Source organism: Microcaecilia unicolor, chromosome 8 (genome assembly GCF_901765095.1).
Source record: "Microcaecilia unicolor chromosome 8, aMicUni1.1, whole genome shotgun sequence".
Taxonomy (NCBI): domain Eukaryota; kingdom Metazoa; phylum Chordata; class Amphibia; order Gymnophiona; family Siphonopidae; genus Microcaecilia; species Microcaecilia unicolor.
Genome location: NC_044038.1, coordinates 189,424,717 through 189,441,200, shown reverse-complemented (window position 1 = coordinate 189,441,200; position 16,484 = coordinate 189,424,717). Strand labels below are relative to the sequence as shown.

Here is a 16,484-nt window from a genome sequence, read left to right as displayed (position 1 = left end):
CTTCAAAAGTCTCGTCAGCAACCAGATTTCACTTGGGACACGTACAAAATTGAAATCTACCAAGATCTGGCTGCTGCGACTTTAAAAAGGAGAAATGAGCTACGTCCCTTCACAAAAGTGCTACAAGAGCTAAACATTAAATACAGATGGCGGCACCCATTTGCTCTGGCTTTCTATAAAGACGGCAAGCAACATCAGGTGCGATCCATAGCAGAAGCGAGAGCGACATGTCCAGAAGCCAGGATTGCGACAGATCCAGCAGAAGACAACCGACTGCAAAGAAGGACATCGCAAGCTGCTCCACCGAGATGGAAACGAGTCGGGAAGGGACAGAAGTGCTTGCAGAGACAACAATCGGCAGCGAAGATTACCTGAGATGATGCATTGAGCGGAGAATAGCAACCTCAGAGGCCTGGCATCAGGCTTGAAAATGATGCAGAAGAGTTCCAAAGGACACGTGAGATATGTTGACTGGTTTGGTTCACATAGTTGGCATTTAGAATGAGGGGAGGTGGTAAGCGTTCAACATTCCACTTCCTCCTACACAAGGGCCCAGTCGTATTCCACTGGACACCATAAAGTTTTGGGGTCATATGGGGATGGGGGGGGGGAGGGGGGAGGTGTGGTTGACAGGAGAAAGGGAGATATTGCATAGACCTTTTAAATTATGGGCCAGACACAGAGATGAACATATAGCAGGGCAGAGACGTCATCAGAGATATAGGAGATAGGGACTGAACGTTATATCTTATGGCGGACACTAAAGAGACCCACCTCAAGGCCAAATACGAGCGGCTCTGCCACAATAGGCAATACCCAAACATATACTTTGCCTCATCTTCGGGGGGCTCTAAGAGTAAGGGAGTACTGATAGCTCTACATCACTCTAAACCCTGGGAGGTTAAAAAGATAATTCGTGACAAAGGGGGCCGCTATCTGCTCTTGGTGCTGAGATTGGGGGGGGGGGGGGGGGCAATGCTATACAGTGGTGAATACATATGGGCCCAACACACAACAAGGTGACTTCTATTTAGAAGTAAATAAACTGCTTACAGCACACGTGGAGGGCTCTCTCATACTGGGGGGGGGGGGGGGGGGGGGGCGGGATTTCAATATCACGCTGCAACCAAAAGTAGATAACTCCACCACAGGAGGGCACCAGGTAAAGCTAAATAGACGTCAGCTACATGAGCTAATGGAGCACTGGCAACTTACTGACCTATGGCGCGGGGCCCACCCCACACAAAGACAATACACCTATTACTCAGCGGTCCATAAGACCTCATCACGAATAGATATGTGGTTGGGGGATGGTTCATTCTTGGGGCATACAGACTCGATTGAGATTACACTCTGCACCTGGTCTGATCATTCAGCAGTATTCCTCCATATGCAAAAAGGGGGGTCCACCAGGGTACGACAGCCCTGGCGACTAGATGACGCACTCCTGTCTAATCCGGATAACATCCCTATTATAGAAAAGCACATCACGGACTATATACATTTTAATGATAAGGGGGATGTTTCGCCGGTAACTGTCTGGGAGGGCTTTAAAGCTGTCATGAGAGGCCACCTTATCGCTCTAAGTGCTTACTGCTGGAAAAAACGAACAGCAGAGGAACATAAATTGTGGGCTGAACTGCAACGGATAGAGCAAAAAAGACAGGGAGGAGATACCCAAATTCCCATCGAGGATGAGGGAAAAAAAAACAGGATTAGAAGCCAACTACAAGAACTGGAATTAGCTGATATAGCGGAACAGATGTTGAGGGCACGCCAGAAATACTTCGAATTTGGAAACAAGGCGAGTCGCCTACTGGCCTACAAGCTGAAACAACAAACCACTCGCAACGGGGTGGGCAGCCTAAGGGATGACATGGGGCAGGTTAGGTCGGATGAAACATACATCAGATCAGCCTTTAAAACTTTTTATGAGACATTATATTCCCAGGAAACACCCCAGGCAGATCCCACTGAAACACAATTCATAGACGAAGTAGAATTACCCCGGCTCTCTACTGAGGCCCAGATAGCGCTCTCAGAGCCCATAACCCTAGAGGAGATAGAACAATCCATAAAAGAGCTTATCCCAGGAAAGGCACCAGGGCCCGATGGATTTACCAACCGGTTTTATAAATCATTTGGTAAGCTGGTGGCCCCACTACTCCTGAAGGTATTTAACGCACTAGAGACCAATGCGGGCTACCCACCAACCCGGAACTTAGCTACTATAGTGGTAATACCTAAACCAGGGAAAGACCCTCTAAAATGCAGCTCTTACAGACCAATATCACTCTTCGGAGTAGATTACAAAATTTTTACTAAGATTTTGGCATCCCGTCTACAAAAATGTCTGCCCACACTAATACATGAAGACCAGGCGGGGTTTATCCAAAACAGACAGACGTTTGATAACATTCGAAGGGCCCTATTTATAACACAGAATGCATGCCTCAGTGGGACCCCTCTATGCATCCTGTCACTGGACGCTGAAAAAGCTTTCGATAGGGTGAGCTAGTCTTTTCTATCTAAAGTTTTAGACTGCATGGGAATAGTGGGACGGTTTAGTACGTGGCTCAAACAGATCTATACCGAACCACAAGCCTCAGTAAGGGTTAATGGGATACTCTCTCTCCACCATTTAGACTCTATAGAGGAACACGGCAGGGGTGCGCGCTGTCCCCATGGCTCTTTGCCCTAGTAATGGAGCCCTTGGCTATTCGGGTAAGAGTGCACCCGGAGATCAGAGGATTTAGATGGAGAGGGCTTGAAACAAAGATTCTCCTATTTGCGGACGATGTCCTGCTAACCTTGAAGGATCCTATAGCGGCACTCCCGAAGCTGGGAGAGATAATTCAAAACTATGGAGCAGAGTCAGGATTTAAAATAAACTTTGACAAATCCGAGGCCCTAGATGTAAATATCCCGGAGGATCAATTGCAGCTGCTGAAGACAGTTCCCCTATAGGTGGGCTAAGCATCACATCAGATATTTAGGGATAAACCTCACCCGCAGCCTCGACGAGCTGTACACTGCTAACTTTCCGGATAGGACACGGGAGCTGTTTAATGAAATGGAGAGATGGGAAGGATTAACTTTATCCTGGATGGAGCGGATTAACACAATTAAGATGATATTACTGCCCAAACTATTATACCTTTTTATGGCCTTACCAATAGCACTACCTAAAGGGTATCTGAGGGGGGTGCAAAGGAAAATGTTCGCTTTTATATGGAGAAAACGACCACCCCGGGTGAGAAGGGAAGTAATGTACCAGCCCAGAGAGAGAGAAGGGATGGGAGTTCCATGCCTTCGCACATATCATCAGGCTGCACATTTAAGGACTATAGCGGTATGGTGCAGAGGGAGTGCAAATTGGGTGGAGAAATGGAACAAGGGTGGTGGGGTACAATCCCGCTGCGAGCAGGGCCGTGGGCGCCTAGACAATTACTAGGAGACCTAAAAAAACGCAGCCCGCCTCTCTTACGCTGGCCCTTGGAGACATGGAGAACAATAAGAGAAAAATTCTTCCCAGATCGTAAATACTTTACACAAATGTATCTTAGATTTGCACCAGGCTTTGGCCCGGGGTTAGTGGACAAGGCATATGTACAATGGGAAGAGATGGGGTTATGCGAACTTGGCCAAATGCATGAACAAGGGCACACAATCTCATATAGGGAGTTATGCCAGGTCCATGGGCTCTCTCCTCTGCAGGCATATCAGTTTCTACAGGTGAAAGACTTTATCAAACGTAAAGCAGAGGAGGAACTCAATCTCACTGAAACACGACTGGAACAGGGCATGATGGGGGGTGGAGGCCGGGGAGGACTCTCCAGGCTCTATAAAGCGTTGTTGCTACATGACACCCCAGTGACATACTACACAGCTAAATGGGAGGTGGCATTGGGGGGGGGGGGGGGGGGGGGGAACACGTGAGCCCGAGCAATGGAGTAGGGCGTTTGGGTCTCTGCTCCAGGCCTCCACATTGAGTGCTATGATGGAGAATGGGTATAAAATCCTCTATAGCTGGTACTACACACCCTACCGCCTGATGAAAATATATAAGACTGGGCTGGGACTTTGTTGGAGAAACTGCGGATTACAAGGGGATATGGCGCATATTTGGTGGGACTGCAGAGAAGTTAAAAAAATTTTGGAGGGAAATTGTACTTTACCTGAACAAAACAATGGAGGTGGCATATCCAGTAGCATTAGATAGCTGTCTACTGCATTTCAAAACGCAGGGAATTAACCGGACACACATCGGTTTGCCACGCAGTTGTTTGTGGCTAGCTAGCTACTGATTGTGGCAAGCTGGAAAGCCCCTACGCTCCCAGATATACAAAGAGTTCTGCTGAAGTTAGATAATATACGCCTGATGTCAAAATTGACTGCTGTTCGACAAGGCAATTTGGCCCGATATCATAAAGTGTGGGACATATATGAGTCACAACGGTCAATATCATAATGTGTGATGATCTCATCTTTTTACTTGTTTTATTTTTTCTGCCTGTGCTCTTAGACAACCACAGAAGGGAAGGGGGGGAGAGGGGAAGGGAGGGGGCCAGGTTACAATGCAAGACTAGTTCAAGGGACAACTGTGATGTTTATTAGACTTTACTATAGTACTATTATTATGATGTTATAGCAACGAGAATCACTAATGTACTTAATGACAGTGTTTGTATCACTTGTTGTTTTGTTATATACTGGAAAAAAACTCAAAAATAAAGATTAAAAAAAAAAAAAAAACTTCCTAGAAGAGGAAGTGGATGCAGAAGGCGCCCGGCGGGAGAGAGAGTCCATAGTGTTATCACGCTGATAGAGATGATCAATCAACTCTTCGACCTTCTCACCGAAAAGATGATCCCCCCCGGCAAGGGATATCCGCAATTTTCTGCTGAGTTCTATCCTCCAGGTTAGAGGCACGCAGCCATGAGAGTCTGCGCATCACTATACCCATAGCAGGAAATCTGGATGTCACATCGCAAGTGTCGTAAATGCTCCTGGACAGGAACTTGCGACACGCCTTCTGCTGCCTGACCACTTGGCGAAAAGGCCTGCTCCGGTGGGAGTGCATCAACCGAACTCTCAAGCTGCCGCACTGAGTTCCGCAAATGAATGCTCGTAAAGAGCTGGTAGGACTGAATTTTGGAAGCGAGCATGCCAGCCTGATACGCCTTCCTCCCCAAAGAATCTAAGGTTCTATGTTCTCGCCCCAGGGGCGCCGAGGCAAAGTTCCTAGAACTCTTAGCTCTTCTGAGAGCGAAATCCACCACCGCAGAGTCATGAGGCAACTGAGGCCGGACGAAACTGGGTTCCCCGTGGATCCAGTACTGGGACTCAGCCTTTTTCGGAACAGTAGGCATGAAAGAGGCTTCCCCCAATTCCTCATCAGCACTTCCTTGAGTGTATCATGAACAGGAACTCTGGTGGAAGACTTTGGTGGAGATGGATAATCCAGGACCTCGAGCATCTTAGCCCTGGGCTCATCCACAGTCTCCACAGGGAACGGAATGGCCTCAGACATTTCCCGTACAAAAGAGGAGAAAGACAAACTTTCCAGAAGGCAGAGCTACTTCTGAGGTGAGGGAGTTGAATCAGATGGAAGACCTAGAGAGTCCTCGGCAGAGAAAAGTCCAGGCCTGTCATCATCATCAGATGAGCCATCATCGGATGGGGCCAAAAGCTCTGAAAGAGCAGCCCGTATCCGAGCCTGTCTTGACGTGGAGGTACGACGACCTCGATGACGGTGTCGAGAAGTCGACTCCCTTAGAGACTCCGGTGAAACTTCCTCCACCGACGACAATGGAGAGACGACCTGGGTGGCTGCCGACTCCAGTACCGCAAGCGATGCCGGAGGAGACCTCACCACAGGCAAAAGGCTAGGTGCCGCAGGAGCCTTCAGCACCGGTACCTCCGGTGCCGGACTCAATTGGTGCAGCACTGCTTCCATAAAATGAGGAAACAGAGCCTTGATGCGCTCATCAAGGGAAGCTGTCAAGGAAGGCTGCGGTGCCAGTGTGGGCTTCGGAGGCAGAACCTGTAGGGGTTGGGGAGCCAGTACCGGACTGCCAGACGACCATCGCGACGACACCTCCATCACAGAGGGAGAGCGATCCTCTCGGCGTCGACACTTCTCGGGTGCCGAATGCTTCGACGACCCGGAGCTCCCGGTACCATGTTGAGAAGGAGAACGATGACGGTGCTTCTTGGCCTTCGCCTGTCATCAAGGCTCCTCGGTACAGCTGAGGAAGACGTGGAATCCACACGCCTCCTCGGGGCCGGGTCCCGGGAGGCCTGCAAAGCAGGAGGCACAGAGGCGGTGCTACCAGCGTGCATCGGTCTTTTGGCAGCCTTTACCTGGTCTCCCGACGCCAATGTAGCCCTCGACGTCGACACCGAGGTACCAGACCCAAAAAGCTTTTCTCTCTGAGCCTCCCTCGAGATCTGGGTGCGTTTCTTCATCTGAAGACACAACTTACAGCTCATAGTTGGGCCCAAGGCACTGAAGGCACCAGGAGTATGGATCAGTGCCTGAGATGGTCCAGTTGCAGTGGGCGCATAGTTTGAAGCCGCTGGGCGTCTTCGATGACATGACGGAGAAAATAGTCTCTGCGAAATCAAAAGACGCGATTGTGTCAGGAAACTAGACACAAGAAAAAGGAAAAAACTGAAGGAAACTTACTAAACAAAAATAAACTAGAAAATAAAGTAACATTTCTTTTTTTTTTTATAGAACAACAAATATACTCGATCTTAGCTGAGAAAAAGAAACTTAGTCTCTGGGAAGCAGAGGAAACGTGAAATGGAAAAAAAAATCCGTGTCTCCTCAGACGCAGAAAAGAAGAAACTGTGGAGCGGAACTGCGCGACGGGCGGGAAATTACGTACGCGTATGCGCAGTGTGATTGCCACGCGCGGTGGAACGCTCCAGAAGAGACTTCTAGAGATTTTTGCTGAAAATCCTCAGGGGGCCGACATGACGTCACCCACACGTGAGAATATCAGCCTGCTTGTCCTCGGAGAAAGATTCAATAGACTTCTTCTCGCAATGGGACGAAAAATGCAGAGGTGTATTAGACGCAGTAGCTCCAATTCAAACACGCACATCCAGGCGGCAAATAGTTCCGCCGTGGTTCACTGAAGACCTAAAAGAACTCAAAGTCATTACTAGGAGGCGTGAAAGAGCCTGGAGAAAACAGAAGGATGATCTTAACCTCATTGCCTGGAAAAAATCTCAATGAGCATATAAATATGCAATTAGAAAATCTAAAACATTATACTATAAAACCAAAGTAGGGCCAGATTACAGAGACTTAAAAAAAAACTATACTTCTATGTCAACAAATTGTTAGATACTACAGCGCTCACCTCAACTACACTTGCCATCCCATCTGCTGATCAGCTTGCCGTATTCTTTAAAGGTAAAATACTTAAGTTCCAGCGTTCCCTACCTCAGTGCAGCTCCGGATTAGACCAATTCTTAAATGACCTAGCTCCAGATTTAGAAGGGTACCCAGCAGACAGAACATTTTTGCACTTTTCCGCACTTACCGTCGATTCTGTTACGCAAGAGATCCACAGATTTTCCAGTAAGTTTTGCTACTTGGACATATGCCCAAACTACTTACTTAAAAGCGTCCCTACTTGCTTCGTCACTGATCTAACGCAGCATTTAAACTTCATGCTAGGAAATGGATTCTTCCCTGGGCCCCATGGAAACATATTACTCACCCCAATTCCAAAAGATGCCAAAACAAATAGCACTGATCTAACTAACTATCGACCAATTGCATCAATCCCATTATTTGTAAAGTTAATGGAGAGCATGGTGAATGAACAACTCAGTGAATATCTGGATAGGTTCTTCATATTACATGAATCGAAGTCGGGATTTCGTACACTTCACAGCACTGAAACAGTGCTCGTCACACTTCTGTCAAACTTCAAGCAAGAAATAGCATTAGGGAAAAGCATTCTTCTACTACAATTTGACTTGTCAAGTGCTTTTGACATGGTGGACCACACCATCCTGTTAAGACTCCTCAACTACTTCGGAGCCGGCGGAAATGTTCTAGCATGGCTGAAAGGTTTCTTAACCACCAGAACCTACCAAGTCCAACTCAAGTTTATCCCCTCCATGGCAACCAGTCTGTGGTGTGCCTCAAGGCTCACCGCTTTCCCCTACTCTCTTCAACGTAATGCTGATTCCCCTGGCCACAGCCCTTTCAAAGCTTGGTCTTCACCCATTTATCTATGCAGATGACGTAACTATTTACATCCCTTTTTCGGACAAATTTCACCGAAATAACTAATGAAATCAGACTTGGGATAAACACCATGCTCACTTGGGCTAACTCCTTCAAATTAAAGCTTAATACATTGCCTTATTCTTTCTTCTCCCTTTAACAAATTCAGACCCGCTTTAAACGCACAAGGCCTTACCCTGCCCATTTCTGAGAGTCTACGAATACTAGGAGTTATTGTGGACAGGAACTTAACACTGTTGGATCATACCACCTCAACCACCAAGAAAATATTCTTCTCTCTCTGGAAACTAAAACGATTAAAGCCTTATTGCCCAAGAGGAGTATTTTGTAATTTAGTCCAATTACTAGTCTTAAACTGAATCAATTACTGCAATGGCATATACGCAGGGTGCAGAGACCTACTTCTCAAAAAACTACAAACTGCCCAAAACACAGCAGATCGACATCTTCAGAGCATCAAAGTTCAACAGTTCCAGACCTCTTCATGAGAAATTACACTGGCTTCCTGTACAGGAGCGAATAACTTCTAAAATTTGCACCCTAGTCCATAAGATCCTCTACGGAGCAGCTCCAGCATATATGGATGCCCGTGTCAACTTACCACCAAGGAATTCGCTTTGATCTTCTCGTTCATACTTAAACCTCCATTACCCTGCGTGTTCTGGTCTCAAGTATAAAACCACATATGTTTCCACCTTTTCCTATATCAGCACTCATTTGTGGAATACATTACCTAAATCTGTAAAAACGGTTCATGATCATCTTTCAGGAAGTCTCTCAAGACCTACTTATTTGGTCAAGCTTACCTTAAAGATCCCGTCCTGCCTCTGTGATTCCTGGACTCCCAACTCCTCTAAAGATCTTGTGGACTTAACTACTTTCTCTTAACCCTGTACCTTTCCGCCCCTCATATCACTTTCCATTTATTATAATTTCCTGTTTGTTAACTAAATGTTGTAAGCCACATTGAGCCTGCCAGTGGTGGGAAATTGTGGGGTATAAATGATATAAATAAATAAATAAATAATTTCCCTTCATTTAGGCCCTCCAGACCGGTCAAGATGCTTGGGTTACGAATGCCTACAAGTAGAGAGACTGAGAACACTGATTGAGAATTGTAAAAGAATCATGTGCAGTTCCCCGCCAGCCAGTATTTCTACTAAACAAAGCAGATGAAAGGAGGAAGAACCTAATCCAGTGGTTCCCAAACCTGATCCTGGAGGCACCCCAGACAGTCACATTCAGGATACCCACAATGAATATTCATGAGATAGATTTGAATGCTGTGGAGGCACTCTCTCATGAATATTCACTGTGGTGATATCCTGAAAACCTGACTGGCTGGGCTGCCTCCAGGACCAGGTTTGGGAACCAATGACCAAATCCCTTTGCCCCCTGCCCCAAATGACTGTTCCTCTGAAGAACATTGGAAATCCAATCAAGGATATGTCTTGCTTTTCTGTTCTCTCGTTTGTTTTTCTCTGAAGGAATACTGGAACAGACTGAAAGGCCTGAAGGCACTGAACAGGAAAAAAACAGAAACCAAACACTATACTGAAACAGTGGCAGCAATGTCTGTGTCTCCATTTTCTTCTAGACAGCGGGCGAGCTCTTGACTAGTCTGGAGGGCCTAAAGGAAAGAAAATTAGCAGGTAAGACCTAATTTCTCCTTCCTCCTTCTCTTCCTCCATACTGGTCAAGATGCTTGAGATGTACCAAAGCAATATCCTCAAGTGCAGGACCCCTGGAGACTGGACTCCAACACCCTGGCTCCAAATGCCACATCCAGAGACGCTTGCACATCAATTCTATAATGCTTCACAAAGGAGTGCAAAGACGACCAAACTACCGCCTTACAAATATCCTGTAGCAAAAATCAGACTGCTGTCTGCCCACGGACAGCAAATCAAATAGCCTCTGTAGCATGTCCCTGACAGCCTCCACTTTCCACTGGGAGTAGCAGGGGAGACTACATATAAATCTGGCAGAGATCACTCAAATTACAGAGAATGTCCATCTTGAACAATCTCGAAGACTCACTGGTCCAAAGTAATCTGGGTCCATCTCTGGTAAAAATTCATTAACCGGACACCTATCGTCACCAGAGGCTGGACACCTACAATGTCATTGAGTTTCTATTTCGACCAGGGGCACCTGCACCAGGCTCCCTGCCCCCCCCCCCCCCCCCCCCCCCTTCAACGGCCTCCTTGAAAGGCCTGGATTCTCTGAACGGACTCTGAGTCCCACTGAATCTACCTGGATGGTACCGCCTAACATCTGAAAACGACCTTGTGTAGAGACACCTCTACCCACATCTTGGGGCTTATCCTCCGCACCAACTTTATCCAAATCTTCTCCAAAGAGCATAGAACTGTGAAAGGGAAGTGTACACAGCTTAGACAGATACTACATCCGCCGCTCAACTTCTTGAGCATAAAATCCTACAGCCCCCATCGAGAGAGCCATATTCTTAGTCGAAGCCCTGAGGTGGTCATACAAGGCATCCACTAAGAAAGAAGAGCCAATCTCCAGCTTAGCTACCTCCTTGTCTCTCAGCCCACTGAAAGCATGCCCTGGCCACCAACCCTCCACAGATGGGAAGCCAGGGCCAAAGTGGACAGATCAAAAGTATGCTTCAATAAGGTCTCCACCTCGCCTAGGGATATTTAAGCACAGCTCCACCATCTACTGGTATAGTAGTTCTTTGTGATTGTGTGCACAGTGGGAGGATGGAAGGAATCTCTGCCTTCTTCAGGAACAGGGTACAGTTTGCCTATCGTTCGAGCCACCACTCTGCAGGGCATGTCTGGAGACTTCCACTCCGTATGGGCCACGTCCCAAAGGTCTTCATTCATGGGAAGGACTTAGATGGCCACCTTATTTCCTTTACTAGTAGGGTCCACCTTCTTAGCCATGGTAAGAAGGTGGACCCTACTAGTGTTATCAACTCCGCCAGCTCTTCCTGATGCAAACCACTATGGGATCCTCCCCAGGAGGAAGGTGCCCTTCCAGTGAAGGGACTTACTCAGGGTATGAAAAGTCCTCCTATCAATCCTGTTCAATGCCTGCTAATTCTGCAGCCCCATCCACCCTAGGATGTTAGCTAGTCTTGGATTCTGCCCCTCCTCAGGGGCACCGCGCTACCCCCCACCCCAATGGACCCCTTACTGACAGGCTCTGTACAGGAAATAAATGAACCCTGGGGAGAAACCAATCCCCACAAAGACAACCCCCGCCACCAGCTGCTATGGGACCCAGGAAGGAAATCTCAATTGGATAAAACAAGGAAGGAGCTCTAACTGGTGGGTCTAATCCAAAATGGCAGTGGTTCCAGCCAAAGATGCAGCCACCACAGAATGATCCAGCTAAAGTGATTCCACCAACACAGTCGCCTGACTGGGACTGCCCCCCTGTAGCGAATCTGCTCTGGCAACTGCCTTGGACTTCAGCTTCCCACAGAGCTGACAAGGAGCTCAGAGCACTATCACCCTGATTTCCACATGCATGGCAGCAACACGGCTTGTCTGCGCTCATGCGGGAAAATTCCAGTCGGTGCCACGGGGCCTTCACACATAAGGAAGCTACCAGGTAGCACAGAAAACTTCAGCAGGAAACTCCCTAAAATGGTGCCCCACTGCCAACCCAATTCACAGCTCTTTCAGTCTGCTACTATTAGCACAATTTCTCAGGAAACTCTCTGCCCCCCCCTCCCCAAGAACCACAACTGTAAATGGGAAAGAGAGACTGAGAAATACTGACTGGCTGGGAACTGCACAGTGTTCTTATACAATTCTCAGAATCAGTGCTCTGTTTCCCTATGCTGGGTAATCATGCATAACCCAAGCATCTTGATCGGTCTAGAGGCTGCTAAGGAAGGTCCTACTTGTAGCTGATCCACCTTATATGTAATTTCAATGTAATTTCATCACAACAATATAGTTCTGTATACGTATCCCAAATTCTTTCCTAAGGTAGTGTCACAGAATGGCATCTTAACCTGTCAATTGCTCTGCCAACATTTTTCCCAAGACCATATGTCCAACCTGGTGAAAGTGCACTGTACACTTTGGACTGCAAAAGACCCTTGGCCTTCTATCTGGAGCAGACAAACCCATAAGTCCACCTGGCTTTCCCCAACAGGATGGGGAGCTACCATTGGTAAACGCACGCTATCCAACTGACTAATGGACTGCATCTTCTTCACATGCCCATGTTGAGCTAACTCTAGAGGTTCATGTCATGGCTCAATGCTAGAGCCATGGAAGCCTCTATAGAGCAGATTTGCAGAGCTGCAACGTGGTCCTCAGTCCACACATTCACATCTTATTACTGCCTAGAACAGGACTCTTGACGATACAGCTGGTTTGGTCAGACAGTCCTTCAGAATTTATTCAGGGTTTAAAATCTAACTCCACCCCCAAGGCCCATTTATTTCATTTCCAGGCTGTCCACCCCCGAGGCCCATTTATTTCATTTCCAGGCTGTCCTCAAAAAATTATTACAACTATAGTTTATAGTTATTTTATTTATTTATTTTTTTTTCATTTGTACCCCACGCTTTCCCACTCATGGCAGGCTCAATGCGGCTTACATGGGGCAATGGAGGGTTAAGTGACTTGCCCAGAGTCACAAGGAGCTGCCTGTGCCTGAAGTCCTACATTGTTCTGTAGGCCTTACTTGTTGCAGGCCATATCTTCTCCTTTTTTTCTTTTTGGATAGCATGAACCACTCTGAATACCACATCCTGTTTGTCCTTGGAGAAAGCAAAGTTACTTACATGTAGCAGGTGGTCTCCAAGGACAGAAGAATGCTTATGAGTGCCCTGCCCACCTCCCCTTGGAGTTGCATTCTATCAGCTATTATAGAGACTGTCTGGTCCTCTGTGATGACAGCGAGTGGGAACATGTGTGCATGAGTGGTACGATGCTTCTAGAAACAGAACGCTGGGAAGCCTCTACGTCGGGGCTCCATCAGTGATGTCACCTCATTAGTCAGAATAAGCATCCTGTTATCCTCAGAGAACACCTGCTACAAGTAACATTGCTTTACCCCCACAATCCTCAGTGCCAAGATGCACATGCACACATCCTTTTCCTCCTAGTTCCCCTTTCATATACACTCAAATTCACCCAGCCTCTTTCAAAATCATCTTCTAGCTATTCTTTCCTCCAATAATCCTTCTCTTCCTCTGCTGATCAGGCTAGCAAGGGAGCAGCAGCAATGCCTTAGCCTACTTCATCCTCTGCCACCACTGCTGTTTTTTTACAATGCAGTTGTACAGTGCTCCATGCAGGGCATCATTGCTATTCACTTTCTCCTGCAGGCCCCTGCAGCACAGAGAAGAGGAATTGATTTAAAAAAATAAATTTAAAAATTAGAAAAAATAAAAATAAACCACACTCTGGTCAGGCTGCCCCGCCAACTCCCAAATACATCTTGTACCCCAACAGACAGTCCTGCTTTTTTTTCCTACCTGTCTGTCAACCTCTGGCAGCAGAAGTAGCAGCTGTTGCTGACAGTGGGATGGCAAAAAACTGAACGTTCGAGGATTTAACACTGCACGTAGATTTGTGTTCACAAGGATGGATCCTGGAGTTTCAAAATCAATCTCTTCCCCTCTGTTTCGCTTCACTTGCCCTGCAAATTCAGGACAGATAAAACTGAATTTTCGTCTTAGAGTTCAGATCAAATCAGTGAACTACTCTTTATGACCCTTATCCAGATCAAAACACCGCAGATTTTCCTGTATTACATTTATCTGTTTACAACTACTTTGGGGAAATAAGTTTCTGCTGCTTCCATTTACTGCCAAATAACCCAACTATTACTTCTGTAACATCACCCACCTTCCACAGAGCACTGGGGCATACTCCCCAAAACAGTCTAGCTACAACTGACAATCTATGACATCTATCTTTTTGCTTCCTTTTGATTAAAAAACTTACCCCCTGAAGTTTTCCTTATACTTTGCAAGTGAGGTGGAGGGGTACTGCTACGCAAGTTGGAACTACACACTGGCAAAGCATTATAGTTGGTGCTTGATGTACTGCTCATCTCATTGGCATGTCTGCCTGTGAACGCTAAAACACAAACCAAACAGAAATCTACCAAACAAAGCAGACAACAGTACACATGCAAGGCTCAATTACTATCTGCAAAAGTATCTTCAACAGGAGAAACCATATATTGGTGAGAAGAAACCAAAGTTACTTACCCATATAGCAGGTGTTCTCCATGTACAGCAGGGCTCAGTCTTCAGAGCATGGGTGATGTCAACAACAGAATCTGTATGGGGGAAACCACTCCAGCTTTGCGACACTAAATGTTTGGGTTTTTATTTTTCTTCATTCACATTTATATTTGAGACCACCTTTAAAACTCAAAGATTAGGAAAGTGGGGTACAATAAAGTAGGAAGAATCAAAAAGGGAAAGCACAAAACTATATGTTTATATGGTAAACGGGAAAAGAAAAGAGCAGCCTAAGTAACAGAGAACTAGAACAGGAAACAGGCATCAGCTCTCCACCTCCAGAACCTGGGCAAAGGCAAACTCAAATAGCCAGCTTTAATACCTTCTTGAATTTTGAGGATGACTTGGTGAAGGCAAAAGAGGAAGAGAATATGACAAGATATGAAAAGTGGTGTCTCTGTCACAAGAGACCACTTCAGTCTAATTAGTTAAGAGTAGGATATAACTGTTTGGGAAGATGGGTAGATATATGAGGACTTCAACTGTGCTGTCCATGAAGAACATCTGCTACAGGTAAGTAACATGGTTTTATCAGAGGACAAAGATGACAACAAGTCCACACAGAATGAAGCTCCTTAGCTACAGATGACCTTCAACAGAATAAAAAAGGGGAAACTGGCATATTACATTTCTGTGTGTTTGGGGGGAGGGGGAAAGCCTGGAACAAAAAAGGAATGGGCCTAACCAGGATGGAGTTGGATTCTAATTCCCAAACAGAATCTAGACGAATGCCGGGTCAAACCTACCATCACACTAGGAGCCTCTTTCTAAACAGTACTGAGATGTTAATATATGAATAGATGTCTGTGTTGCAGCCCTGAAAATTTCCTCTATGGAGGTTCTCTCAAGTAGGCTGACACCATCATAGCTCTGAATGACTCTAAAGAATCAACCCTGCTTGGGCATAAGTAAAAGAAATGTGGTCTGCCAACAAATTGGATAAAGTACGTTTATTGATGGCATCCTGCATCTTGTTAGGGTCACAAGAAAAAAAATTTAAGTGGATTTTCCAAGACCTTTCGTCTGCTCCAAGTAGAAGGCTCTCTTGCAATCCAATGTGTGCACTGTGCTTTCACCTTTGTGGGCAAAAGGCCTACGAAAAAATACTAGCAGGATGACACTACCTTACAAAGGAATTTAGAATGCTGAAGTTATTGCTACCAAAAACATGACCTTCCAGGTCACGCACTTCAGTTTGCAGGTATCAAGTAGCTAGACATCACTGATGTTCCATGAAACTGTAGGAGGCTTGATGGGTGGCCTCAGAAGAAAGTTCTGTATAAACAGAGAAATAAAAGCTGACTTTCTCCTCATTCATACTGCCCAGGAGGGAAAGGTTAGGATGGCTATTGTAGTTGGTGATTCAATTATTAGGCATGTAGATAGCTGGGTGACTGGTGGATGTGAGGATTTTAGATAGTGCTGGGGAGCAGCCAGAAGTCTTGGTAAATGTGGGTACCAATGACATAGGAAAATGTGCGAGAGAGGTTCTGGAAGCCAAAATTAGGCTCTTAGATAGAAAGGTCAAATCCAGAACCTCTAGGGTAGCATTATTCGAAGTGCTACCCATTCCATGCGCAGGGCCCAAGAGACAGGCAGAGCTCTGGAGTCTCAATGCGTGGATGAGGCGATTGTGTAGGGAGGAGGGTTTTAAATTTGTAAGGAAATGGGCAACATTCTGGGGAAGGAGGAGTCAATTCTGGAAGGATGGATTCCACATTACCCATGGTGGGACCAGGCTGCTGGCATCAGCACTTAAAAAGGAGATAAAGCAGCTTTTAAACTAGAACCTGGGGGAAGGCCAACAGCCATTCAAAAACGCATGGGTTGGAACAAGGTATCTTTCAAAGATATCGCCAAAATAGGAAAGATAGGGTATCCCAATAGCGAGGTTGCAAAAGAGACCATAGTAGATCAGGTGACCACAAATAAAAATCAGACAAAAGATTGCAAATTAAC

The 16,484-nt window shown here is 46.3% G+C and overlaps 1 protein-coding gene across 3 annotated transcripts in view; it reads right to left on the bottom strand.

The window, feature by feature from the left end:
• Nucleotides 1-16,484, bottom strand: part of ASXL1 (ASXL transcriptional regulator 1) — a 262,106-nt gene that overhangs the window by 60,017 nt on the left and 185,605 nt on the right. For all 3 annotated transcript variants that reach the window (XM_030211279.1, XM_030211281.1, XM_030211280.1), the window contains exons 7-8: nt 14,221-14,355; nt 13,749-13,912 (exon numbers count right to left, since the gene is read on the bottom strand). In XM_030211279.1, the coding sequence (XP_030067139.1) occupies nt 13,749-13,912; nt 14,221-14,355 (299 nt within the window). The remainder of the gene's footprint in view (nt 1-13,748; nt 13,913-14,220; nt 14,356-16,484) is intronic.